Consider the following 26,688-nt stretch of genomic DNA (forward strand, 5'->3'; position numbering starts at 1 on the left):
TGTTCAGCTCAGTGATCCCACAATGGTGGAACGAGCTGCCAAAATCTGCACGCTCAGCCACCTCACTTTAAATAATCAAAAAACTGCTGAAAACAGAACTCTTCCGCATCTTCCTTTGCACAAAAACTTGTTCTCACATCTCACACTTTTTTTAGCACTTTGCTTTGATGTTGTTTCTCCTTGACTTAGATTTTTGCCTTGTTCCTCACTTGTAAGTCGCTTTGGATAAAAGTGTCTGCTAAATGACTAAATATAAATGTAAATGTACATTTCTGAAAAACCATGGAATATTAATTCTCTAATATCTTCCCAGAATTGTCTGTAGAAATCTCCTGTGAGACCGTTTGAACCAGGAGCTTTGTTAAGAGAGAGGCGTCCAATTACTGCATCCAGCTCTTTAGTGGTTAGAGGGTTATCACAGCTTTATTCACAGTAATCGACTACTTGGGCTGTAAATGTTGATGTATCATTTAACAATGTTTGATAATGTTCTTTAGATAGTTTAGGGCTATAAGCAATAATTTAATGATGTTTTCCTCCTGTGATCTTTTTTCAAGACACTAAAATAGGCTGAATTTTTCTCACCTTCTTTAATCCATCTGGCTCTAGATCTAATAAATGCGCTTGTGCTTTTTAAATATATATTTAATCTAACTTGGACTGAAGGCTCAGTATTTTCTGTCTGTTACTTCATTAAGATTATGTTTATTACAGAGTAAGTTCAACTGCTTCTAATTATCTTTTCTTTAAATCATTTAGATTTCTTTGCCAAACAAAAATAATTTAAATTTTGTGTTATAAATGTACATTAAAGAACATAAAATAACTCAATGTGGGATTTCATGTTGTTACTGAACTAAGGGGCTGAGTTCCAGGTTTGCTGGGCTGCAGCTTCATGCCTCCATCTAGTGGACTGATAGTAGAAGTAGAGCAGCTGATGGCAGCTTCCTCTGCCTCCCACTGCTGTCTGACTGCATTCAAGTGACACTGATATGAAAGAGGAAAGAAGAGCCAATCAGTGGAGGAGCAGCTGATCTTTGTCCAGGAGAAATGATGGAAAGGAGGATTTCAGTTTTCACTGCACATCAATGATTTGTGTTTCCTCTCCACATGAAGGTAGAAAGTGTGTGTGAGCTGATGTGGATGTGGATTCAGCAGCATGGATCAGTGTGAGGACAGAGAGGAGGGAGTCCCTCCCTCTAAAACCACTCTGTGTGGGGACCATGAGAGCCAGACCAAAGCTCAGAGGTGAGATGACTGAGACCATCGGACTGATTCTGTCTCCAAGTTTCATCTAGAATTGAATATTTCATCAGGACATTTTTACTATTCTTCTGATTCTATTTGTCATTTATGAAGGAAACTTTGACTGAATATGTGAGCGTCACCAAAGTTGTTTTTCTATCAGGTCCCATCAAAGACCAGAATCTCCTGGACCAGGACCTGAACCCAGCTGTGTGTCCTTCAAGAGTGATGATTCAAAAAAGATTATTATTGATTTTAAACAGCAACCTTCATCAGACACAGAGTAAGTTGTTGTGAGTTTAAACTCAGTCTGAACAATATGCTGTAAACCAGCTGTGTCAAACTGAAATTCACAGTGGGCCAAAATTAAAACTGAGACAAAGACGCGGGTCAAACTCAATATATTGTATATATATTTAATAATTAATTGCAATTGTGCATGTTTTCCCATCTCTCTAGATATGCAATGTTGAACCTTTTCATATGGAAACAAACTTTATTTTTGCATAAACATTGAATCTGGAGCAAGTAAAACTTAATATTATAAACAAATGAAAAAACACATTTAATATAAAACACATCAGTGGTATTTGTTTCTTATTATGTCTCTATCTGTAGTCTTTCGAGTTTCTTTTAAATGAAAATCTTTTTCACTGTCCAACAACAAAAACAAAAAATAATAATTATTTACTTCAGTCTTTCAACTATTACCAGTCCATACCTTGGAGTAGAAAAAGTCCATAAAGACATCATTCAAGCTCAGTTTGCTATACTCTGATTTTCTCTGATGCACATTGGTTCAAGCCAGATACCTGGCATCTCTTCTTAAATGCATGATGTTTACCTTTATCTTAAGGACAAAGAACACCCGTTTAAGGACTGTGAAGTTCAAATATTGGACACAAAGGACAAGTGGTTTGAGAGAGGGGTGAGGGAAGCCTTGCATGTGCAAATCAACACTCCTTCTCTCAACAGAGGTGGAGGACTTGGACACAACCTGTTGTAATACACATTTGATATGATCTTGTGGGGCAAATATAATTACATATAATACATTTACATATAATATATCATTTACACATAATTACGCCCGCAGGCCTGAGTTTAACACTTCTGATGTAAACTGTCTCTGAAAAAGTTGTTTTTCTATCAGACCAGAATCTCCTGGACCAGGACCTGAACCCAGCTGTGTGTCCTTCAAGAGTGATGATTCAAAGAAGATTATTATTGATTTTAAACAGCAACCTTCATCAGACACAAAGTAAGTTGTTGTGAGTTCAGTCATAACTCAGCATAACACCTGTCTGAGGTCCCTCAGGTCTGTGAGGAGAAATCAGAAGAGACTCGGTCCCAGATCTTCGGTGACCTCAGAACTGAGATCTGCAGTTCGACCTCTGGAGAAACAAAGTGATGACAGCGTTTTTCATTCAGTCCATTTTCTTCAAATTTATGCTGAATATGTTTTATAAAGATTTGATTGAGTCAGTTGTTGAGTTTTGAACTGTGTCTTTTTTAGATTCCTCTGTTTGTAACTTTTAGGCTGCTCCAGTACTTCAGTACAATACTTAGTGTACTTTACTTAAGTAGTTCTATTTTCTGCTTCACTACATGTCAAATGGAGATATTTTACTTTTTATTGTACTACATTTCTCTTCAGTTACAGTTACTTTTAAAATTAATTAATTAATTTTAAATGCAAATTATACATATATATATATATATATATATATATATATATATATATATATAAGTAAAGTATAAGAACTAATGATGAACTATGAACTGTCTTAGTGAACAAACAGTTCAACCACTGATTAGTCAACTCCTCCACTAAGATCAAACAGCATCTTTCATCAGATTCCATGTTGATGAACAGGAGAACGTTCCTCATCCACTGTCTTCTTACTGATTCTCTATCTGCTTCCAACATTTCAGCTGCTGACAGTCTGCTCACAGTTCATCTGTTTTCAGCTTCAAACTACTTTTCATTTGTCACTTGTTGGTTTGTATCAGGATGCAGCAGCAGAGACCAGACTCTCCTGAACCCAGCTGGGTCTCTATGAAGAGTGACCGGTCTATGAGTCTTCCTATTAAATTTAAAATTAAACAGCCCGATGATAGAAGGTAAGAGTTTCAAACTGAACTTTATTTTCTGATTCTCCTGAAAAGAGGAATCAAGTCTTGGTCCAGATCTTCATGGTCTGTTTTAGGACTGAACTACCTGCTTAGTTACACTGTAAAAAATCTCTATTGACAAACTAACTGATTTTCTAAGTTATGTTATGCTGTCATTTTTCTAATATTATGTGGTACTTAGATATTATAGCTTCAAGTAAATTTATAAAAACATCAAACATTGAAGTATCAACAGTAAAAGTACTTCTATTATATAACATTAATGAATAATGATTATTGATGGATTATTGTGTTCAGCACTTTAATGTCACAGCAGTAGTGATAAAGCTGATTTGAACCCTTATTCACAGATTTTATGGTCATATTTTTGGAATTTAATTTTAATGTGAATTTCTTTTTGTGCTGCTTAGTACTTTGTCAGTAAAGTCTGATTTTACTGTGTAGAGCTGGAACAGATTACAGTTTATTTGTTGAAGAAATGAAGAACACAGATTACAGAGTTTTTATTACAGCCTGTTTGGACTCGATAGCTTAAAGGAATAGTTCTATTTTTATTTCTTACTAATCCTCATGTGTCATTATATGTATACAACAGTAGGTCTCTGTCTTTTCATTCAAACTAACATCAGAATTCATCCTGAACATGATCAGACTGTAAGTTTTTATTTCCCTGAGCTGCTGTGGATGGATCATATCTGCTATCAGCTTTTTACTCACAGAGAGAATCAGGAACACAGAACAAACAGTCCATGGTACAAACTAAAGTCCTGATTCACTAAGATCCCAAAGAGCCAGAACTGAATAGAAACCAAATTCTTAAAGTTTCCATGGAAACAACCTGAACCAAACATGTTTCTAGTTGAATTACTTCCAAAAGAACAAAGACAGAATCTGCACTAAGTCTGATTCAGATATTTTACTGATGCTCTGAACTGAAACGAGAACAAACAAAAAGGACGAGTCCAACATTATTAGTCCTCTGACAGTCAACAGTGTGACCTTTCTGTGACCTTTGGGACTCCCAGCTGACAACAACCTCTAATGATGGTTCCTCACTAGTTTGGTCCACATCTCTTGAAGGATCTTAGTCCATTCTTCATGGGACATTGTTCCAGCTCATCCAACCTATTTTTGAACGTGGACGTTAACCATGAACCAAACAGCTCAAGTTTGGTGTCATCAGACCAAAGGACAGATTTCAGAACTCATCCCCATGTTTCAAATGTTCACTGGGAAACTTCAGTCTGGTTCTGATGTGCTGCTGTGTGAGCAGTGACCTTAAAACCCACCATGATGAAGAGCCCTCACAACAGTCTCTGGAGTTTCTTCACCGAGGTTTTTGAAATCTTTCACTTTGTCCCACAACAGAATTTGTCTCTTTGTAATGATGCAACATCCAACATCCAGCTGTTCTAGACACTGACAAACATCTGGAAACAGCAGCACAGCCTCCCCCTTAAGTTCAGCATCCACTGTCTTCTCTCTGAGTTGCAGACTGATTTGTGTCCTTGTTGGTATAAGGTACCACTAGCCCTGTTCACCAGAGTCCTTTAAGTAAAGTTCAGTGCTGATCGACAGCTCAGGTGAGTTTGAAAGAAAATGAAGGAAAGATTCACATGATGATGTTGGTTTTGTCATTTCTGGGTTTCAGTAAAGTCTCTGAATCAAACTTAGTGGAAATTTAAAGTAATAAAAAACCATCAACACGTTTGTTGATTTACATGAACAGTTCAGGGTTTAGTTTGATTTCATAAAGCAGGATAATAATTTAAACCTTAACTATAAAAACAGAACTAATATCTCAACCTGTTCTACACTAACTACACAGATGAGTCAATATGTTCCTGTTACACGGCTAAAAACAATAAAACTACACTGACCTTCATCTGTTTTCAGCTTCAAACTACTTTTCATTTGTCACTTGTTGGTTTGTATCAGGATGAAGCAGCAGAGACCAGACTCTCCTGAACCCATCTGGGTCTCCATGAAGAGTGACCGGTCTATGGAGAAATCTATTTCCTTTAAAGTTAAACAATATTTTAATAGAAGGTAAGAGTTTTAAACTGAACTTTATTTTCTGATTCTCCTGAAAACAGAAATCAAGTCTTGATCCAGATCTTCATGGTCTGTTTTAGGACTGAACTACCTGCTTAGTTACACTGTAAAAACATCTCTACTAACAAACTAACTGATTTTCTAAGTGATGTTGAACCAGAATAAAAATCTCTCCAGTATAAAATACAATCTAACCTTAAAGGACCAGTTCACATTTCTTCAAGTGTGTCTTCAAACAGCAGTCAGGTGTCCATGGGATCACTGAACCAGGTTTTAATATGTGGGATCATTCCTACTGTTCATACAGGACACAGAGAGATCTCTTCTTAAAGACCTTTCAGTGGAAGTGATGGAGCCAAAATCCACAGTCTGTTCCAAATGGATTCTAATGTGTAGCTAAGGTTCATATGAGGCTTCAACAGTCGGACTTTCTTAAATCCAGTGGAGATCTTCCACAGTTCAAGTCTTTCAGTGTCCAGTTCCCTCTCTGTGTTCCTCTGTGTTCTGACTGTCATGGTGATGTTGGACTTTAAATGATTTCTCTGAACAGTTTCACAGATCTATGAATCAACCTGATCTTGTTGATTTAGAGCAGACAGTGGATCAGGAAGTAGCTGCAGCTTTGGAGCCCAGAGAGCACATTAGTCTTTGACTTAGCTTCTTTAATGTCTGATTACCACGTAGCACTTTAAATAGTTTTCTATCATTTTCACTTCTTCTGTCTGTCTTTACTGTAGGACAGTAAATAATTTGTAACCTTATCTAATAAAAATACCCAGGTTTCCAGACAGTAGACTGGTTTTTGATAAGGTCCAACATCTATATGAAGGAGTGAGCTGTGTGTTGGTCACTGTAGCTAACGTTAGTCCTGCTGAGCTCAGACCACGTCCCAGAGATGCCACCGGTAAAATCCATCTACCCTCAGTGGAGGGTTTTCCTAATGATTAGGGGATGTCTTTTAATATTACGTGGTACTTACATATTATAGCTTCAAGTAAATGTAAAAAAACATCAAACATTGAAGTATCAACAGTAAAAGTACTTCTATTATATAACATTAATGAATAATAATTATTGATGGATTATTGTCTTAATCACTTTAATGGCACAGAAGTAGTGATAAAGCTGGTTTGATCTCTTATTCAGTGATTTTATGATCATATTTTTGGAATTTAATTTTAATACTATTTACTATTTAATTTTATTACTTTTTGTGCTGCTGAGTAGTTTGTCAGTAAAGTCTGATTTTACTGTGTAGAGCTGAAACAGATTGTAGTTAATTTGTTTTGTATTTGAAGCAGAAATGTCTGAAATACAGAGTTTTTATTGGAGCATGTTTGGATTATAGCTTAAAGGAATAGTTCTGTTTTTATTTCTTATTAAATCCTCATGTGTCATTATATGTATATAACAGTAAACATCAGAACATCAGAATTCATCCTGAACATGATCAGACTGTAAGTTTTTATTTCCCTGAGCTGCTGTATTTGTGTTTGTATCAGGATGCAGCAGCAGAGACCAGACTCTCCTGAACCCAGCTGGGTCTCCATGAGGAGTTACTGGTCTAAGAAGTCACCTATTAACTTTAAAGTTAAACAACCTGTTGATAGAAGGTAAGAATGTGTTTAGATTTTCTGTCTCTGAACATTTGATTTAACAAACATCTTCACATGTATTAAAAACCTCCATTCTGTATTTTTACTGTTCTCAACAGTCACACCACAGAGTAGAAACACTTTTCAATTCTCATTGGATGGAAATGAGGAAATAAACTGTTTATTTACTTAGTAGATGATTATTTCCATCAGTATTTACTGGTTTTCTGTTCTGCAGCTGTTTCCCCACCAGGAATGTCCAGTCTACAAGAGAAGCACATGCTCGTAGAAGGTAAGAATTTAAATTTGAACGTCTTGGTCCAGATCTTTATAGTCTGATGTAGAACCTAGCTACCTGCACAGGTATCAGGGTTTTCATGGGGCCTTAAAGTCTAAAATCTCTCATTACCTTAGTTGTGCTTTTGTGTTTTTAAGATGTTTACTCTAGAATAAGTAGAGCTGCCTGCCGTGACGCCTTTCAGTTTAAAATCCCCTTCTCATCTAAAAATTAGAAAAGAGTCAGTGTCAAACATGAAACGTTTCAACTTCACCTGTGTTAATACGTTTATGTGCGAACAAACAGACACAGATCTGCTGCTGCACAGACTTTGTTTTTTATACATCGACCTGAGAGAATGTGACAAATTATTTTTGGACACTTTGACTTGTTGTGTCTTTACTGTAGGACAGTAAATAATTTGTAACCTTATCTAATAAAAATACCCAGGTTTCCAGACAGTGGACTGGTTTTTGATAAGGTCCAACATCTATATGAAGGAGCGAGCTGTGTGTTGATCACTGTAGCTAACGTTAGTCCTGCTGAGCTCAGACCATGTCCCAGAGATGTCATCAGTAAAATCCATCTACCCTCAGTAGGGGGGGGGGAGCTGCTCACAGTTCTTCATGTGTAATGTGACACTCAGACGGAAGTAGTTTTTACTACAATGAGAAATTTCCTACTGATGAGGGGATGTTTTCTAATATTACGTGGTACTTACATATTATAGCTTCATTAAATGTATAAAAACATCAAACGTTGAAGTATCATAATACTTCATAATACTCATATCAAAAGAGCTGGAACAGATTACAGTTAATCTGTGATCTGTTCTGATCTCCCTCCACAGTTTGTCTTTCATATGAACAATACATTAATGCACATGACTTAATTCAGTAACATGCATTAACTAACAGGTGAGTAAAGTTAACTAAGCATCATGTTGATGTTTGTTTATTTATTCATCTTCATGTAGTCATTTGTTAACTTGTAAAGTTCAGGTTACACTTTATAAATGAGAGCTGAATAACCGCTAGAATAAGAGTCACAGACAACCTTAATAAATTATACCTATGTTTAAGTAAAAGTTATTCAGCACTCGTGGCCATAGATATGAAGGTGTTACTGAAGAGGTTCCACTTTATCAGGATGCAGCAGCAGAGACCAGAGTCTCCTGAACCCAGCTGGTTCTCCATCAAGAACCAGGTCTTAAACTTTAAAGTTGGACAACCTGATGATAGAAGATAAGAATTTATTTAATGATTCACTAGTCATTTTTATCTAAATTACATTTGAATCAATACAACTTCTAAGTGATATTTAAGTACACTTTACTTCAAGTTTCTAGCAGCATTTTATAACAGTAAAACATATTTTTCTTTCTGAACAAAACACGTATTTCTCTCTCTCAAACATTAAGTTACTGTATAAAAAAAAGACTTTACCAGCTGCTCCTTTATTATGTTCTTTACAGTTTCCAAGTAAAACCTCATATTAAGTCACAACAGACACAGTTTGGTTCATTAACAGAACCTAAAATCCTCCAAGATTTTTTCTGCAGAGACATTTTAAAGAGATCAAGCTCAATGAAGGGCTTATGAAACAGACAAAAATCTTGTGTGAGAAAAAATTAAGCAGTGAAATGGTAAGTACTGAATCAACAATCATCAGAAAGTCAAAAGCAAATGTCAAACTTTACAAGGTCACCTGGTAAGAAGTTTCTCTCCATTCTCTCAAATTACCTCTGTCGAGCAGCAGATGACAGCATGTCGTCCACCAACCACATGCTGCAGTTTAACAGACAGAAAAGACATTTTGTAGAGAACATTACTGTACATAACAAATTCTACTTTACATTTACATTTAGTCATTTAGCAGACGCTTTTATCCAAAGCGACTTACAAGTGCAAAGGAAGATGCGGAAAAGTTCTGTTTTCAGCAGTTTTTTAAAGATTGCAAGTTAGGTGGCTGAGCGTGCAGAAATAGGCAGCTCATTCCACCATCGTGGGATCACTGAGTTGAACAGTTTTCCCTGGTGTCGACTGTGTGGTGCTGGTACCACCAGACGACGTTCACTGGTTCAGCGCAGTGGACGGGAGGGGATGTAGACCTGAATGATTGAATTGAGATAAGATGGAGCTGTGGAGTTAACCACTCTGTGGGCAAGAGACAGAGCTTTGAACTTGATCCTTGCAGCCACAGGAAGCCAATGCAAAGATCTGAAGAGCGGTGTGACATGAGACCTTTTTGGTTGATTAAAAATGAGGCGTGCCGCATTTTGGATCATCTGGAGGGATTTGGTCGTGGATGCCGGTAAACCCATCAGTAGTGCATTGTAGTAATCCAGGCGAGATAAGATCAACGCCTGTACAATGAGTTGGGTCGTGTACTCCATCAGATAGGGTCTGATCTTTCTGATACTGTGGAGGGCATATCTACACGACCTAGAGACTGTGGCGATGTGTTCTGTGAAGGTCAGCTGGTTATCAATGATGACCCCAAGGTTTCTGGCTGACTTAGTAGGGACAGTCACCACAGATCCAATGTTAATGCTGATGTTGTGTTGAGTTGAAGGTCTGGCAGGGAAGACTAGAAGTTCAGTCTTGGGTATGTTGAGTTGAAGGTGTCTTTTTCTCATCCAGGCAGAGATGTCAGAGAGACAGGCAGAGATGCGAGATGAGACAGTTGAGTCATCCGGTGGAAAAGACAGGAAGAGCTGTGTGTCATCTGTATAGCGGAGATAAGAAAAGCCATGAGAATGGATGATAGAGCCTAGAGAATAAGTATAGATTGAAAAAAAAAAAGAGGACCAAGGACTGAGCCCTGCGGTACACCGGTGGAGAGGTTATGAGAGTCAGAGACATGCCCCTGCCAGGATACCTTGAAGGTTCGTTCGGACAAGTATGACCGAAGCCAGGCTAGAGCTGATCCAGAGATGCCCAGGTCTGAGAGTGCAGTCATGAGAATCTGATGGTTCACAGTGTCAAAGGCTGCAGATAGATCTAATAGAATAAGGACAGAAGAGTTACCTGCAGCTTTAGTCACCCGTAGGGATTCCACAACAGTCAGAAGTGCCGTCTCTGTGGAGTGACCACTCTTGAAGCCAGACTGATTGACATCAAGGAGGTTGTTCCGGGAAAGAAAGTCAGAGAGTTGATTGAAGGCTGCACGTTCCAGAGTCTTGGCCAGGAATGAAAGAAGAGAGCCCGGTCTGTAGTTCTCCACAAGGGAGGGATCCAGAGAAGGCTTCTTCAACAGTGGAGTAATCTGGGCCTGCTTGAACGAGGTGGGAAAGGTGCCTGTTGTGAGAGAGGTGTTGATGATCTGTGTAATGGCTGGTATTAGTGTTGGTGCGATAGCTTGAAGAAGAGTAGAGGGGATCGGATCCAGAGAGCAGGTGGTCGGGGTGATTGGAGAGGAGGAGGAGGTGGATACATCGTCCTCTGACAGTGTTGAAAAAGTGAAGTGAGATGCATCGTCAGGTTTCGTAAGCAGAATGTCATTGTCAGGAGGAGTGAACTGGGAGCTGATGGCTGCCACCTTGTTGGTAAAAAAGCTGTGAGACAGGTGGGTGGTGGAGGTGGGCGTGGATAGAGTAGAGACTTGAAAGTTGAGAACAGCTTTCTGGTGTCTGTGGTGTTGCTGAGCTTGTCCTGGTAGTATTCAGTCTTTGCCCTGGTGACACTGTAAGAGAAAGATTGAAGCAAATCCTGATAATCAGTTAGAGCAGGTTGAGTTTTGGATTTGTGCCTTTTCCCCTCAGCACTCCTGAGCACCGTGCGTTGTTCACGGATCTGGTCAGTGAGCCACGAGTTGGAAGCTGAAGGACGAGCAGGTCTAGTAGATGTTGGGTACAGACTATCCAGGCAGAATGAAAGAGTATCACAGAGCCTGTCCGTGGTTGCGTCGGTGTCGTAGTTGGATAAAACCTGCGATGAGGGCAGCGCTGCAGAAACCAGGGAAGAAAACTGCTCCGGGTTAAGAGATCTAAGGTTGCGGCAGAATGTTTCCAATGCAGTGGAAGAATGAGACAATCTAGAGATGAAGACTGTGAGCTGAATGAAGAAGTGATCCGACAAATGCAGAGGAGTGACAGAGATGTCATCTACAGTGCAATTTCGGATCAGAACAAGGTCCAAGTTGTTGCCAGCTTTGTGAGTTGGAGGAGTGGAGACTAGTCTAAGGTCAAACGTGTTCAGAAGAGCGAGCACGTCAGATGCCTGTGGTTTGTCCAGATGGATGTTGAAGTCTCCTAAGACGATAAGAGGAGTGCCATCTTCAGGGAATTGAGACAATAGCATATCCAGCTCGTCACAAAAGTCCCCCAGCTGGCCCGGCGGTCGGTAGATCACAATGATGTGGGCTGTGATCAATGCTGTAATCCTAATAGCATGATATTCTAAAGAAAACAGATTACTAAAGGGTGCCATGGTGAAGAACTGCCAGGTATCGGCTACTAGGAGACCAGTCCCGCCCCCCCCCGGCATGATGGGCGAGGAGTGTATGAAAAAGCAAAGCCGGTGGAGAGCGCGGCTTATGCATGTATAAAGACGCAAAGACCTTACATCACTGTAAATAGAGTCACATAGAAAACAACGTATCAAATAATCAGAGAGGATCTAAAATGTGTTATAAACAGGACTAACGGGACCAACGAGTACCAACAAAAGCAGGTTTATTAACAACTCCCAGTCCAAAAAAAATGGGGAACACGGGGAAAACACGAACCAAAACCCCAACAAAAACATACAAAGTACCAACCAAAATAATTACTAGACAAAAATACAAACCACAACTCACTAATTCGAAATACAAAGTAACAAACAAAAGTCACTGCCCAAGGCAGGAGAACATAAACAGACAAACGAACCAAACAGTACAAAGTATCAACTAAAAGTGCTGCATTAACGCAGATGAAACAACAAACCAAAAAACACAGACTGAATGAACAAAGTAACAAATGACAGTCACTGCTTTAGCAGGCAAAAACTAAAGACACAAAGTAACAAAACAAAATGTGGCTCACAGCTGACAAACAATTCTAATTAACAAACAGATTATTGCCGACAAACAAACAAACATACAAAACTGACCAGAGTCACGGAGGACACGGGCAAACGAGAAAGGAACACCATGAATGATATGCAACAAACCAGCAAGGAACTGAGGACTGAGGAGTGCTTATAAAATGGAGGGATGTACAGGTGAACTGAATGAGTCAATTAGTCCAATGTGTTCAGAGTGGGGGAAGAGGAAGTCCATATTTGGGTGTGGCAGGAAGGTGAGACACAGAACAAAACAAAACATAACAAACAGACCGGGGCAGAGGTCGACAACATGGATTAATATACTCGACACTGACCTCAAGAGTTAACATGATGCTCTGAAACATCAGAAATGGTCTGAAAGTAGTTCCTTCAACATCTACTAATGAAATCAAATAATACACCATCAACACAACCATGAAATCGTTGGTTACGTATTGTAACCCCAGCTTCTATGAGTATAGGCGTAGCCCTCTAAGAGCTGTCGCTATTGGGTTTATCCCCGCGTGCATGTGCAGTCGTGAAGAATTCTTTCGCGCCCTGTGCCAGCACAGGGCCACCTCACTCAGGTCTGCCCACAACGTATAAAAGCCCAGCGTGACCTGAGAACTGCTCCCCTTTTTACTTCAGCGTCACCGTGTGAAGGTAAGAATATATTTTCTACTCTACGTTCCACCGGCGGGGTCCGTCTGTGCCCAAGATGCTATACCGCCTTCATCTTAGACGACGACCTCCATGCTCGCTGCGAAATCTGCTTCGGCCCCGAACAGGTCGAGCTAGCCCTCACTCCTTGGGCTACGTGTCCCTATTGTGCACGTCTGCCCCTGGAGGGAAAGCAGCGATGAGTGGGCGCCTTCGTGGCGCTCCGGGAGGACGACGAAGGTGACAGCTGGGCTAGCCAGTTAGCTTCCACATGGAGAAGCTATCAACTGCCTGGACTCCCCCGGCCCAGAGGGCGAGCTTCATGCAGGGCAAGAGTCCCCTGACTCGGCTTCCTCCATTGTGGGCTCCCCTCCTGGTTCCCCCCTCTTCCTCATGGAAGACATGGGTGATGACAGGATGGCTCAGCCGGCACGGCGACACACCGTCTCCTCTCTCCCGCCTGCAGGCCACCTGCCCGCCTGCGCTGCTCTTCTCTGGGACCTCCCTTAGATTATTAATAGAGCGGCTGACAGGAAAGGTATTCCTCTGCCTCCGGAGCTGCCTGCACCTGCTTCCATCGACATGTTCGGCGACATTTATTGCAGTGAGCAGGAGGCTAAACGCCTTCCGCTATGGCCGACTTTTCCCACCCTCTGCCCCTTCCTATCGGAGGCCGGTCAGAATCCTGGGAAGCTGAAGGCTCCGGTGACTCGTTATGAACCCTTCACCAGGGTCTAAGGGGAGATGGAACGTGGCTTTCCTGCCGTTCCACCGCTAGAGCTGAGTCTAGCCTCCATCTTGCTCCCTAAAGCGACCTTCTTCGGCAGACGTCGGCCTACTCCGCCATCTTCCCGTGACCAGGTCACCTCCCGCCTCACCAACCGCACACACTAGTGTGCCACTCAGACGGCAGCCGCCATCAATAATTTGCCCTGCTCAGCTCCTCTGTTTCTTCCATCGCTGCGCAGCCTGGAGTGCTGCCAACCGAGTCAGCGGACGAAATCGGCAAGGCTATAGCGGCCATCCTCACGTTGTCGTCAGCTGCGCCGGTGGCGCAGTCCCGTATCATGGCCTGGATGACCATGTTACAGTGTAACATGTGGCTTCACATGTCTCAGGTTTCTGAACAGATCAGGAAGAGCTTTTGGACGGACCTACCAGCCCCGATGGGCTGTTTGGTCCGCTCCTTCAGGAAGCTGTCTCACACATGCAACAAGCGTCAGAGGAGGCGGATAGAGTGAAGAGACTCACATCATGGAGCCATGCATCAACGCGGTTCTCCGCACCCCCAGGACTCCTGGCGCTATCGCAGAGACTCCCGCGTCAGACCGAGACGCCCTTCAGCCACAGCTGTCGCTGAGTCTCCATTCACTGCGATTCCACCGCCTCCTCCTCCTCCTTATCCTCACCATGTCCCGCCAGCACCCAGGCGGCCTGCCCCCAGCCAGTCGGCTGCTGGAAACCGTCAGCCGGCGTGCACCTGGTCAAAACTGCCTGCCGAGCCTCCTCGCAAGCAGAGACAGCAATGACGGGATGCGGGGAACGTGTGTCACTCTGCGGAATCTGCCGCACACAACGGCTCTTTTCAGAGCAAACCACCTCTCAATAAAGATCACCTGACATCCAGTCCGCTTCTTTCTCCTGAGTTTATTGCAGCCCTTATGTTGACGCACACGTTTCCCACTCACAGGTACACTTCAACGCACTCACACACTCTGTGCCAGCGATGCGTTCCGAAATCCCTAAAGGCGAGATAAACAAAGGTTTTTACTCGCGCTATTTTCTTGTTCCAAAAGACGGGCGGCATGAGACTCATACTCGATCTGTCAACAAACACATTATAAAACGACCGTTTCACATGCTCACCATGCTTCACTGGCTCCACGCACGTTCTCCAAGTGTGTAGAAACAGCCTTGGAACTGTTACACAGGAGGGGAATCAGAGTCTTATTTTATTTAGCTTCCTCCAGAGAAACTGCAGTGCTTCACACAGCTCAGCTCGTGGAACACCTGTCTCTGCTGGGTTTTGCCATAAATTGGACAAAGAGCTCTCCACTGCCCTCCCGCGAGACGGGAGGCACTAGTTTCTCTCCTCACGCGCATCTCGCCTCATTTTGTAGTGACAGCTCTGTCAGTGATGCGTTTACTGGACATGATGTCAGCCAGTCATGTGGTGGTTCCCCTCGGTCTTCTTCATATGCGGAAGATTCATAGGTGGTTTTGCCATCTCCGCTTGGATCCGATCCGTCACAGGAGATGCATGGTGTCTGTCCCGTCCTCCATTAGTCGGATCTGAATTGTTGGAACCCCCCCCCCCCCCCCGCCCCCCGTGTGTCGTCAGAGGGAGTTCCCCTTGACGGAGCTGCGTCACACATCTCGGTGTTCACAGAGGCATCTCTGTTCGACTGGGGCGGCATGTGTCTGTCTCAAGTTGTGGGAGGAAGATGGAGAAGACCGCCGTCTCTCCACATAAACTGCAGCTTACATCACTTCGACAGGGCGGTGTTCGCTCAGCCCGCCTGCTGGAAATAGCCAGAGATCTGCTGTTGTGGTCCCACAGCAAGCTCCGCTCCATCAGAGCTGTTTTATATCCCCGGCAAAGAGAACTGAGCCGCAGACCTTCTCTATGCTTTCCCTCCCATTCCTCTGATTCCACGTCTCTTGACACATGTACAGGAGGAGCGTCTGTCGATCATTCTGGTGGCTCCGGAGCGCACAAGTGCGTCTTGGTTTCCCACAATGATTCAGCTGTTGTTGAGCGATCCCTGGCGGCTGCCGTGGCGCAGCGCTCTCACAGATGGACAATACGATCCACCACTACCCAGTGATAGGTCAGCGCCTGTGGGCCTGGCCCCTAAACGGGAACGTTTAGAGAGCCTGGGTCTGCCGTCTGCAGTAAATCGCACCATTCAGAATGCACGAGCTCAATCCACCACAGCCTCATACGCAGCAAAATGGTCAGCTTTTCAGCGATGGTGTGTGGAGAAGGACATATATCCCACTTCCTGCTTCCTTCCCCAAATTCTGGTTTTTCTTCAGTTATTGGTAGATCGGGAGCTGTTATGAGGGTTTTGGAAAGAGGTGTCAGAGACAGCGGCCTCCGACTCGTAATATTACGCCTCAGTGGGAACTGCCGCTGGTTTTGTGCGCTCTTAAAAACCTTCCTTTTGAGCCTATATCGCAAATCTCTCTCAGGCTCCTTTCTTTAAAAACAGCATTTCTCTTACCCCTGAGGTCAGCTAAGAGAGTGAGTGATCTTGTGTGCGCTGTCGGGCTCTCCTTCCTGCATCGTTATCAGGGAAGATGGAACCTCGGCAATTCTCAGACCTAATCCGGCATTCATGTCTAAAATACTGACTTCCTCCTTTAAATCCAGAGTCATTACACTGGAGGGGTTTTTCCCTCCTCCCCACCGTAGTGAGGAGGAGGAGGCTGCGCACCGTCTCTGTCCTGTTTGTTCACTGTCACATTACGTGACGCGCACAGCTGTTTTCAGACAGACTCAACAATTGTTTGTGCATTACAGGGAACTTTCCCAAGGGAAAGCTTTGTCCAAACAACGGCTGTCTCACTGGTTGTGTGAAGTTATCACACAGGCTTATGTGTCAGTGCAATGTTCGTGCTCATTCCACTAGAGCCGTGTCCACCTCCACAGCCCTTTTTCAAGGTATGTCAGTGGAGGACATATGTACAGCGGCATCGTGGGCATCCCAGTGTCTTTTTATACGTTTTACTTGCGGGATACGTCGGTATCCTCCTTATCTCATTCTGTGCTGAGCGTGCATGACGACCGGTGGAGCTCTGTCAGTTCAGAGCGCACGCCGCTCGGACACGCGCCGCCGGGATGTGCTTGCATGTGAACTGGAACATTCTCATAGCACATCCTGACAACATGTGTCTTTTTCTGATGTGTGTTGATTCCTTATTAGAATGGATGTTTTTGACACTGTCATGAGGGACACCGTCTGTGTTGGACAGGACGGCTCTGCAGAAGACCTTGTTGCCTTAATTGATTAACTTCCTTGTTAGGTTGGTCCTTTGGACTTAATAACTGGTTGACCCGTCTTTGGCAGCAATAACCTCAACCAAACGTTTCCTGTAGTTGCAGATCAGACCTGCACAACGATCTGGAGTAATTTTGGACCACTCCTCTTCATAAAACTGTTTCACTGTAGCGATATTCTTGGGATGTCTGGTGTGAATGGCTCTCTTAAGGTCATGCCACAGCATTTCAATCGGATTGAGGTCAGAACTCTGACTGGGCCACTGCAGAAGCTGTATTTTGTTCTGTTGAAGCTATTCTTTTGTTGAATTACTTGTATGCTTTGGATCATTGTCCTGTTGCATCACCTATCCTCTATGGAGCTTCAGTTGGCGGACAGATGGTCTGGGTGGACTGGTGTTGTTGGTGCTTGAGGACTCCGGTGGTCCAGTGAGGCATTGACTACATCCAGCTTCGCCCTTATCCCAATAGCGACAGCTCTTAGAGGGCGAAGCCTATACGAAATAGAAGTGGGAGTGGAAGTTCAATATTGTTATATATTAATATAATAATAATATATTATTATTATTATTATTATTATTATTATTATTATTATTATTATACTATTAACATTTCAACTGTTTTCACCCTCTCAAGATAATTAGAATAATAATATTCAATTACATGAAGCTTTATACATTTAAGTCAGTGGAAAAATGCGACCACAAAGCTCTTTCCTTCAAGTTGAGATCTAGTTAATGTCACGTACAAAATAAAAATAAAACAGACAAAGAAACAACAGAACAGCTACAGTCAGCATAGATTCACTATTAAAAAACAGGACAAGTCAGGAAATGTTAACATCTCACAGATGAATCTAAATGTTCTAAAGTGGGTAAGTCAGCAATCACAAAAACAATCTCTTCCATACTGGGTGCAATAACACCATAGAGCTAATACGCTCTGCGCACACTCAATAATAGCGCCACTGCCATCTACTGTGCTGGATGTGCAATTACACTTTATTCAAGTACGGCCAAAAAGCATGTTTCCTGGGGTCACACTATTTGAGAAGCACTGATTTAAAGTAACATATCATCATAAACATATCTGTAGATATATGGTAACAAGATTAAAAAAGAGAATCAAGCTGGAAACCCGCTAATCTGTCAGATGAAAAGTTTGAAGTCTGGTCTTAAATGTAGAGAGAGTGTCTGCCTACTGAACCTGAACTGTATCTATGGATTTACCTGAAGACAATATTAATTAAAGATATTAATTAAAGAATACCAATAAAATAAGTTAGAACTAAATGTGTAGAACCTTCAGTAAGATTTTTACATTAAAATACACATGAACAGTCGAGTTATGAAAAACAGGTTTACAGTGGAAAACTAGTGAAAACAGTCTTTGTTACTTTGGTGAGAAAAGTAAAATGTTGGAAACTTGTTCTTTAACATGTTATATGATATAATTTGTTTTTCAGAATTTCACCAAATCTTTCAAGTTTTTAACAAATCTATCAACATATAATCAGTTTGTTTTGGAATAATATAAATACTAAGTGCAGAAATGATCAGGTAAAGAACATCACAGTCTACAAATGATAGAAAATAAGATCAGTGTTCGACCAGAGTTCAGATAAAATAGAAAAAAGTTTGCATATAAATACAAAAAGAAACTATCTTATATTTATTTTAGCTGATAATCAACAGGTGTCAAATAACGTCTTGAAATCAGGAAGACAAATCTGGGGACACACCTGATTATATCACAACACCTGACACCACAGAACAAACCTCACCGTCACTAGTTTGGCTGAAAATATGGTTGAAACTTTACTTAAAATTAATATTTTCTCCTCAGAGTTCAGCAGCAGAGCTCAGAGGTTCAGAGGGATCAGTCTGCCCAGAAGCATCAACCAGACCTGGACTCTGTGTTTATGGTCTGTACATGTACAATCACACTTTGAATATGAACTACATAAAACCCAGATTAAATATTAACCAACCATTCAGGTCCTAACAGAGTCCATGCTGCTCTGTTCAGACCAGCAGGTCTTCAGACTGACACATGAATCACATGTTGTCTTCTACCAGTTTACACTTGCAAGAAAAAGTATGGGCACCCTTTGAGATTACGTGGATTTTTGCATGAAGTGGTCATAAAATGTGCTCCGATCTTCATCTAACTGTAACAATACAAAAACACAGTCTGCTTAAAATAATAGTACACAAACATTATATGTTTTCATGTTTTTATTGAACATAACATGTAAACATTCACAGTGCAGGGTGGAAAAAGTACATGAACCTTTGGACTTAATAACTGGTTGACCCGTCTTTGGCAGCAATAACATCAACCAAACGTTTCCTGTAGTTGCAGATCAGACCTGCACAACGATCTGGAGTCATTTTGGACCACTCCTCTTCACAAAACTGTTTCAATGTAGCGATATTCTTGGGATGTCTGGTGTGAATGGCTCTCTTAAGGTCATGCCACAGCATTTCAATCGGATTGAGGTCAGAACTCTGACTGGGCCACTGCAGAAGCTGTATTTTGTTCTGTTGAAGCTATTCTTTTGTTGAATTACTTGTATGCTTTGGATCATTGTCCTGTTGCATCACCTATCCTCTATGGAGCTTCAGTTGGCGGACAGATGGTCTTACGTTTCCCTGCAAAATGTCTTGATAAACTCTGGAATTCATTTTTCCATCAATGACAACAATCCGTCCAGGCCCTGAGGCAGCAAAGCAGCCCCAAACCATGATGCTCCCTCTGCCATGTTTTACAGTGGAGATGAGGTTTTGATGTTGGTGTGCTGTTCCTTTTTTTCTCCACACATAGTGTTGCGTGTTTTTTCCAAACAACTCAATTTTGGTTTCATCTGTCCACAGAATATTTTGCCATTAGTGCTGTGGAACATCCAGGTGCTCTTTTGCAAACTTCAAATGTATATGTTTCTTTTGGACAGCAATGGCTTACTCCATGGTGTCCTCCCATGTACTCCATTCTTGTTTAATGTTTTCCCTATTGTAGATGTGTCAACAGAAAATGTAAGCATGTGCCGGAGATTTCTGTAAGTCTTTAGCTGACACTCTAGGATTCTTCTTTACACTGCACTGTGAATATTTACATGAAAACATATAATGTTTGTGTACTATTATTTTAAGCAGACTGTGTTTTTGCATTGTTGTGAGTTAGATCGGAGCACATTTTAAGACGAATTCAAGCAAAATTCGTAACGTAATCCCAAAGGGTGCCAATACTTTTTCTTGCTACTGTAAATTAAATGTTCACTTCTCATTCTGTTCCAGCTGCTGGAGGAGAACATTGTCACTTTTGTGAAGAACGAGCTGAAGAAGATCCAGAAGGTTCTGAGTCCAGATTACCCACAATGCTTAGAGAATCAGAGGGAGGATGAGGATGTGTTGGATGATGAGGATGAAGATCAGAGGAGGAGCAGCAGAGAGGCATTTCTGAAGATCACACTGAACGTCCTGAGGAGAATGAAGCAGGAGGAGCTGGCTGACTGTCTGCAGAGCAGTAAGAGGATTTCTCTAAACATTTAACATCATGGACAAATGAGACGTTTACTGAGAGCTGAAGATGTGGAGTGTTAATATGTTGAAATGTGAATCATTTAGGGTCATGAAACTGTCAAACTGTGTTTTCATTAAAAATTATATTGATCATGTTTTTGTGGTTTCATTCAGGAACTTCAGCTGCAGTTTGTCAGCGTGAACTTAAATCTAATCTGAAGAAGAAGTTCCAGTGTGTGTTTGAGGGGATTGCTAAAGTAGGAAACCCAACCCTTCTGAACCAGATCTACACAGAGCTCTACATCACAGAGGGAGGGACTGGAGAGGTCAATGAGGAACATGAGGTCAGACAGATTGAAACAGCATCCAGAAAACCAGACAGACCAGCAACAACCATCAGACAAGAAGACATCTTTAAAGGCTCACCTGGAAGAGAGAAGCCAATCAGAACATTGATGACAAAGGGAGTGGCTGGCATTGGGAAAACAGTCTTAACAAAGAAGTTCACTCTGGACTGGGCTGAAGACAAAGCCAACCAGGACATACAGTTCACATTTCCATTGACTTTCAGAGAGCTGAATGTGCTGAAAGAGAAAAAGTTCAGCTTGGTGGAATTTGTTCATCACTTCTTTACTGAAACCAAAGAAGCAGGAATCTGCAGGTTTGAAGAGTTCCAGGTTGTGTTCATCTTGGACGGTCTGGATGAGTGTCGACTTCCTCTGGACTTCCACAACAATCAGATCCTGACTGATGTGACAGAGTCCACCTCATTGGATGTGCTGCTGACAAACCTGATCAGGGGGAACCTGCTTCCCTCTGCTCGCCTCTGGATAACCACACGACCTGCAGCATCCAATCAGATCCCTCCTGAGTGTGTTGACATGGTGACAGAGGTCAGAGGGTTCACCGACCCACAGAAGGAGGAGTACTTCAGGAAGAGGTTCAGAGATGAGGAGCAGGCCAAAAGAATCATCTCCCACATCAAGACATCACGAAGCCTCCACATCATGTGTCACATCCCAGTCTTCTGCTGGATCAGTGCTACAGTTCTGGAGGATGTGTTGAAAACCAGAGAGGGAGGAGAGCTGCCCAAGACCCTGACTGAGATGTACATCCACTTCCTGGTTGTTCAGTCCAAACTGAAGAACATCAAGTATGATGGAGGAGCTGAGACAGATCCACACTGGAATAAAGAAAACAGGAAGATGATCAAGTCTCTGGGAAAACTGGCTTTTGAGCAGCTGCAGAAAGGAAACCTGATCTTCTATGAATCGGACCTGACAGAGTGTGGCATCAATATCAGAGCAGCCTCAGTGTACTCAGGAGTGTTCACACAGATCTTTAAAGAGGAGAGAGGACTGTACCAGGACAAGGTGTTCTGCTTCGTCCATCTGAGTGTTCAGGAGTTTCTGGCTGCTCTTCATGTCCATCAGACATTCATCAAATCTGGAGTCAATCTGCTGTCTGAAGATCAGTCAACTTCTCTGTGGTCTAAATTGTTTAGACCTGAACTAAAACTTCTCCACCAGAGTGCTGTGGACAAGGCCGTACAGAGTCCAAATGGACATCTGGACTTGTTTCTCCGCTTTCTTCTCGGTGTTTCACTGCAGACCAATCAGACTTTCCTACAAGGTCTGCAGAAAAAGACAGGAAATAACTCAAAGATCAATGAGGAAACAACTGAGTATATCAAGAAGAATATCAAAGAGACTCCATCAGCAGAGAAAAGCATCAACCTGTTCCACTGTCTGAATGAACTGAATGATCGTTCTCTAGTGGAGGAGATCCAACAGTACATGAACTCAGGAAGTCTCTCCACAGATAAACTGTCTCCTGCTCAGTGGTCAGCTCTGCTCTTCATGTTGGTGTCATCAGGAAAAGATCTGGACGTGTTTGATCCATTTAAATACTCTTTACACTTTTCCGAGGAGGATCTTCTGTTTGTGCTGGGAGTCGTCAAAGTCTCCAAGAAAGTGGTGTAAGTGTAAAGATAGTGGAATTTATTAATTGTTAAATCCACAGCTACTATATTTGAATAAAAGAAAATAACTTATTACTTGTTTTCTTGTATTACAACTCATTCAAATCAAATCACTGATTTGATTTTAACACAAATGTTGTCATCTTATTCATCACTGTTTTTCAGACTGAGTGACTGTAACCTCTCAGAGAGAAGCTGTGTAGCTCTGTCCTCAGCTCTCAGCTCCCAGTCCTCTAGTCTGAGAGAACTGGACCTGAGTAACAACAACCTGCGGGATTCAGGAGTGAAGCTTCTGTCTGCTGGACTGGAGAATCCACACTGTAAACTAGAAACTCTCAGGTTTGGATTCATTAACTGAACTACATTTTCAGTAGTAGTCTCCATGAGAATTTTTAATTTTCTTCTTAATGTTGTTGTTTAATGTGGAGTGGTAAAAAACTGCCTAATTTCATTCATTGGACTGGATTTGTAAACACCTGACTCTATTTGATGTGATACTTTTTCCAAAATCACTCTGTATGTTTAGTGGTTGTGTTCACTAAAGATGTGAAATATCAGGACTTTTCAGGTGTTGTATCAACTTTTTGAGATCAGATCTCATTTCATCAACAATTTCTGCAAAACAGGAAATTGGAAATAATTCACTTACTTTTTCTTTCTACTGTATGTGACTAACTTTGCATAAAATACAAATAGACTCCATGTGATGGTGGTCTTTACTAAAAGAAAAAACACTACCAAGTCACCCGTGAGTTGTTTTGTGTGTCTGCAGACTGTCGGGCTGTCTGATCACAGAGGAAGGCTGTGCTTCTCTGGCCTCAGCTCTGAGCTCCAACCCCTCTTATCTGAGAGAGCTGGACCTGAGCTACAATCATCCAGGAGACTCAGGACTGAAGCTGCTGTCTGCTGGACTGGATGATCCACACTGGAGACTGGACACTCTCAGGTTTGGAGAAGTCTCCATTAGAACAGAACCAGAACACACTGTGTGTATGAGAGCCATGTAATGTCCATGTGTGCATGCTGAAAGAGAATGTGCTGCTCTGACCCCCTCCTCCTTTCAGGGTGGAGCCTGGTGGAGTCCGATGGTTGAGACCAGGTCTGAGGAAGTGTAAGTGTGTTTTTAATGAGACTGATGAAAACAAAGCAGCAACATTCAACCATCTTCAAACTGTCACATCACTCATTCAAATCCCTGATGTCATGAGTCCTCATCAAACTGATGATAGATTAATAACTGCAGCTGGATTGTGTCTTGTTCTCTCCATCAGATTTCTGTCAACTCACCATCGACACAAACACAGTGAACAGAAAACTACGACTGTCTGACAACAACAGGAAGGTGACACGTGTGAACAAGGATCAGTCATATCCTGATCATCCAGACAGATTTGACTGCTCTCAGGTGCTGTGTAGTAATGATCTGACTGGTCGCTGTTACTGGGAGGTCGAGTGGAGTGTAGGGGTTTCTATATCAGTGAGTTACAGAAGAATCAGTAGGAGAGAAAGCAGTGAGAACAGTTTGTTTGGACGAAATGATCAGTCCTGGAGTCTGAGCTGCTCTGATGGTCATTACTATGTCTATCACAATAACAGATTTACATCCAGCTCCACCTTTGACACTAACAGAGTAGCAGTGTATGTGGACTGTCCTGCTGGGACTCTGTCCTTCTACAGAGTCTCCTCTGACAAACTGATCCACCTCCACACCTTCAACACCACATTCACTGAACCTCTTTATCCTGGATTTGGGTTCTTGTTTCCTGGTTCCTCAGTGTCTCTGTGTTCAGTGTAGTACTGAGAGTGTCGTCCTGTCAGAGAAACGTCGTCTCTGTTGAACAGATAGTTCAGTCTGTACATGTCTGTCTCTTTCACTCACACACACGTTTTCAGATTCATGGATTCAATCAGTTTCTTCTTGAACCAGTTCTAAATGGTTCCTTTTAAACTTGTTCCTCTTCCAGTCCTTTAAAGATGAAGCTCCGATTATTCCAGGATCCAGATGTTGAGGACTTGTTCTGAAGTCTTGTTCCGTCTCTTCTCTCTTTCTCTTTTTGATCCACTGACATTCTTAGACATCAGTGCTGCTGTTCAAAGAAAGTTTTCTGACTTTTGTTCACAAATCATCTTTATTTGGAGTTAAATGAGTCCAACTAAAGTCAGATCTCCTGAAATGGTGACGATTTGATGTGACTTGACATTTTAGTGATATTGACCAGGAGTGGACTCACTGTTGTTGTTGACTGTATCTGTAAGTGCTGCTGGTTCATCTACAGCATCCAAACACATCTGGAAACACATCTGTGTGTCTGACTTGATCCAACAATGAAGTTGAAGTTGTACCTTTCAGAATAAAAGCATGTGTTTGTTTCCTGCAGCAGGACATCAGTGTGTTCCTTCAGGCTGCTGTATTGAACCAACACACTGAGCTCAAATTGAGCTTTATTAGATTTAACTTTGTTCTTGGTCTCTGTGATGGAAAAGCTTCAGTTGAACATTTGGAGCAAAATCCAAAGTGTCCAAGTGGAAGAAGAGTTTTTGTGTTGGTGTTAAAGAAGCTCTGAGAGTGAACCATCAGAAACATGAATGTGTGGTTGTTAGTAAGTAAAGTTCTAGATATCTACCTAACAGAACCTGTCCCATGGACTAACTGTAGTTTGATGATCTGACTTTAGTTTGGATTGTGCTCATGTGTTTCTAAATTTCTATGAGATGAGACAGTATCACTTCTGACAACACTGAAACTCGGAGCTGAATGTCTGAAAATCAATCTGAAAATAGCAAAATAAGTTTCAAACATTTAAAAATTAGATTTGAATATGTGGAAAAAATGCTTTCTTCTTTTCAGTGTTACAAATGTGTTTTTTCAAAGTTCTGAGATGTGTTCAAACCTACAACTGTCCTTTCAGAGTTTCATCTCATCTTCTTGCAGTTTTTCAGGTTTTCAGTTTCTGACCCATTTTTCCACAGGAAACAGTTCTGAAACGCTGAAGAAGGTCAGGGCGGGAGCTCACTGAGGCTGAATCTTAATAGTTTAGTTTGTACTTTTTGATTTTGTTCCAAGTGATTCTGTTTTCTATTATTACTCCAAGAAAAGTATCGTCCTAAACTCTGTCATTGTCAACTCTGTCTATTTTTATATGCATCTGTGAGTTTATATTGAAATTTCCAAATATCATAATTTTTGTTTTTCTGTTGTTTTTCAAGTTGGTGTGTTTGTGTATTGAATTCAGCATTTACAAATGTTAATGAGTGAAAGTATCAAACAATGTGTGTTTTTTACATTCTGTAAAACATATGATTATACATTATATTGATACTTGTATTAGTCAAATTTTCTTTACACATAAAGATGGAGGGAGATCTGACCAGAGGCAGTGTGTGTATCTAACCACCTACATGTTATCTATGAAAAAATAAATATATAAAGATACACTGTGGACACTGGTAACATACACACATAAATACAATTTAAGAAATTTTTTAATGTAAGTAGTAAACTGACAGTGAACAGTATGTGTGGTTAAAATACCCATACCCTTTAAAAGTCTTCATGTACATACATGTTTTAAAATAACACCAACGACTTCCTGTGTCGATATAAAATAAACATCTGATCAAACCATATTGTGAATCTGTTTACCATTTAGCTCATCATAGACATTCATTCAGTTGTAATACGTCACAATTCTAAGCTGTAACAGCAAAGTATTGTTTGTCTGCTGATGGAAAGTTGCAACAGACACAAGTCAGTTTTTACCAGTACATAATTGCTAAGTCATCACTAACTGAGTTTTTTTACTCCTCTCAGCTCAGTTTTCATGTAAAGATGCTCCAAGTAAAATGCTCCACGTCCCCTAAATCATAAGATCTTTAGTAGGTCTGCTCAGTGATTCAGATTAAAAGTGTCACCACCTCGTGACATGGATGTTGTCGACTGACCGACCGACTGTTGTTTTCTGAGGAGCAAAGTTCCCAAATGTCTCCTGCATCCTGCAAACAGATTCTACCTTGTTGTGTTTCTTCACAGCTGAGCTCAGCCTCCTCCGAGCCATCATCAAGACCACTGTAAAGAAAAGACACAAAGGTTTTTACTCACAGATCAGACGTTGAAGATGTGTTTCCTCCATTGTCAACGTCTCTGTGATTCTGTGAGTCAGACTGAGTAAAGCCCACCTTCTTCCTCTG

General features: G+C 41.6%; 1 protein-coding gene and 1 long non-coding RNA gene across 2 annotated transcripts in view; one reads left to right on the plus strand and one right to left on the minus strand.

The window, feature by feature from the left end:
* Nucleotides 1–1,144: 1,144 nt before the first annotated feature.
* The window catches only part of LOC113168709 (NACHT, LRR and PYD domains-containing protein 3-like), a 175,499-nt gene continuing 149,955 nt past the window's right edge, over nucleotides 1,145–26,688 (plus strand). The window contains exons 1-6 of the mRNA XM_033326632.1: nucleotides 1,145–1,248; nucleotides 3,259–3,369; nucleotides 6,939–7,049; nucleotides 18,844–18,922; nucleotides 20,295–20,523; nucleotides 20,694–22,480. Coding sequence (XP_033182523.1) covers nucleotides 1,160–1,248; nucleotides 3,259–3,369; nucleotides 6,939–7,049; nucleotides 18,844–18,922; nucleotides 20,295–20,523; nucleotides 20,694–22,480 — 2,406 coding nt within the window. The 5' untranslated portion in view covers nucleotides 1,145–1,159. The remainder of the gene's footprint in view (nucleotides 1,249–3,258; nucleotides 3,370–6,938; nucleotides 7,050–18,843; nucleotides 18,923–20,294; nucleotides 20,524–20,693; nucleotides 22,481–26,688) is intronic.
* LOC117153069 overlaps nucleotides 25,032–26,688 on the minus strand; it is a 37,844-nt gene continuing 36,187 nt past the window's right edge. Inside the window, exon 2 of the long non-coding RNA XR_004463486.1 lies at nucleotides 25,032–26,566. This is a non-coding gene — a long non-coding RNA (uncharacterized LOC117153069). The remainder of the gene's footprint in view (nucleotides 26,567–26,688) is intronic.

This window comes from Anabas testudineus, chromosome 18, assembly GCF_900324465.2.
Source record: "Anabas testudineus chromosome 18, fAnaTes1.2, whole genome shotgun sequence".
Classification (NCBI taxonomy): domain Eukaryota; kingdom Metazoa; phylum Chordata; class Actinopteri; order Anabantiformes; family Anabantidae; genus Anabas; species Anabas testudineus.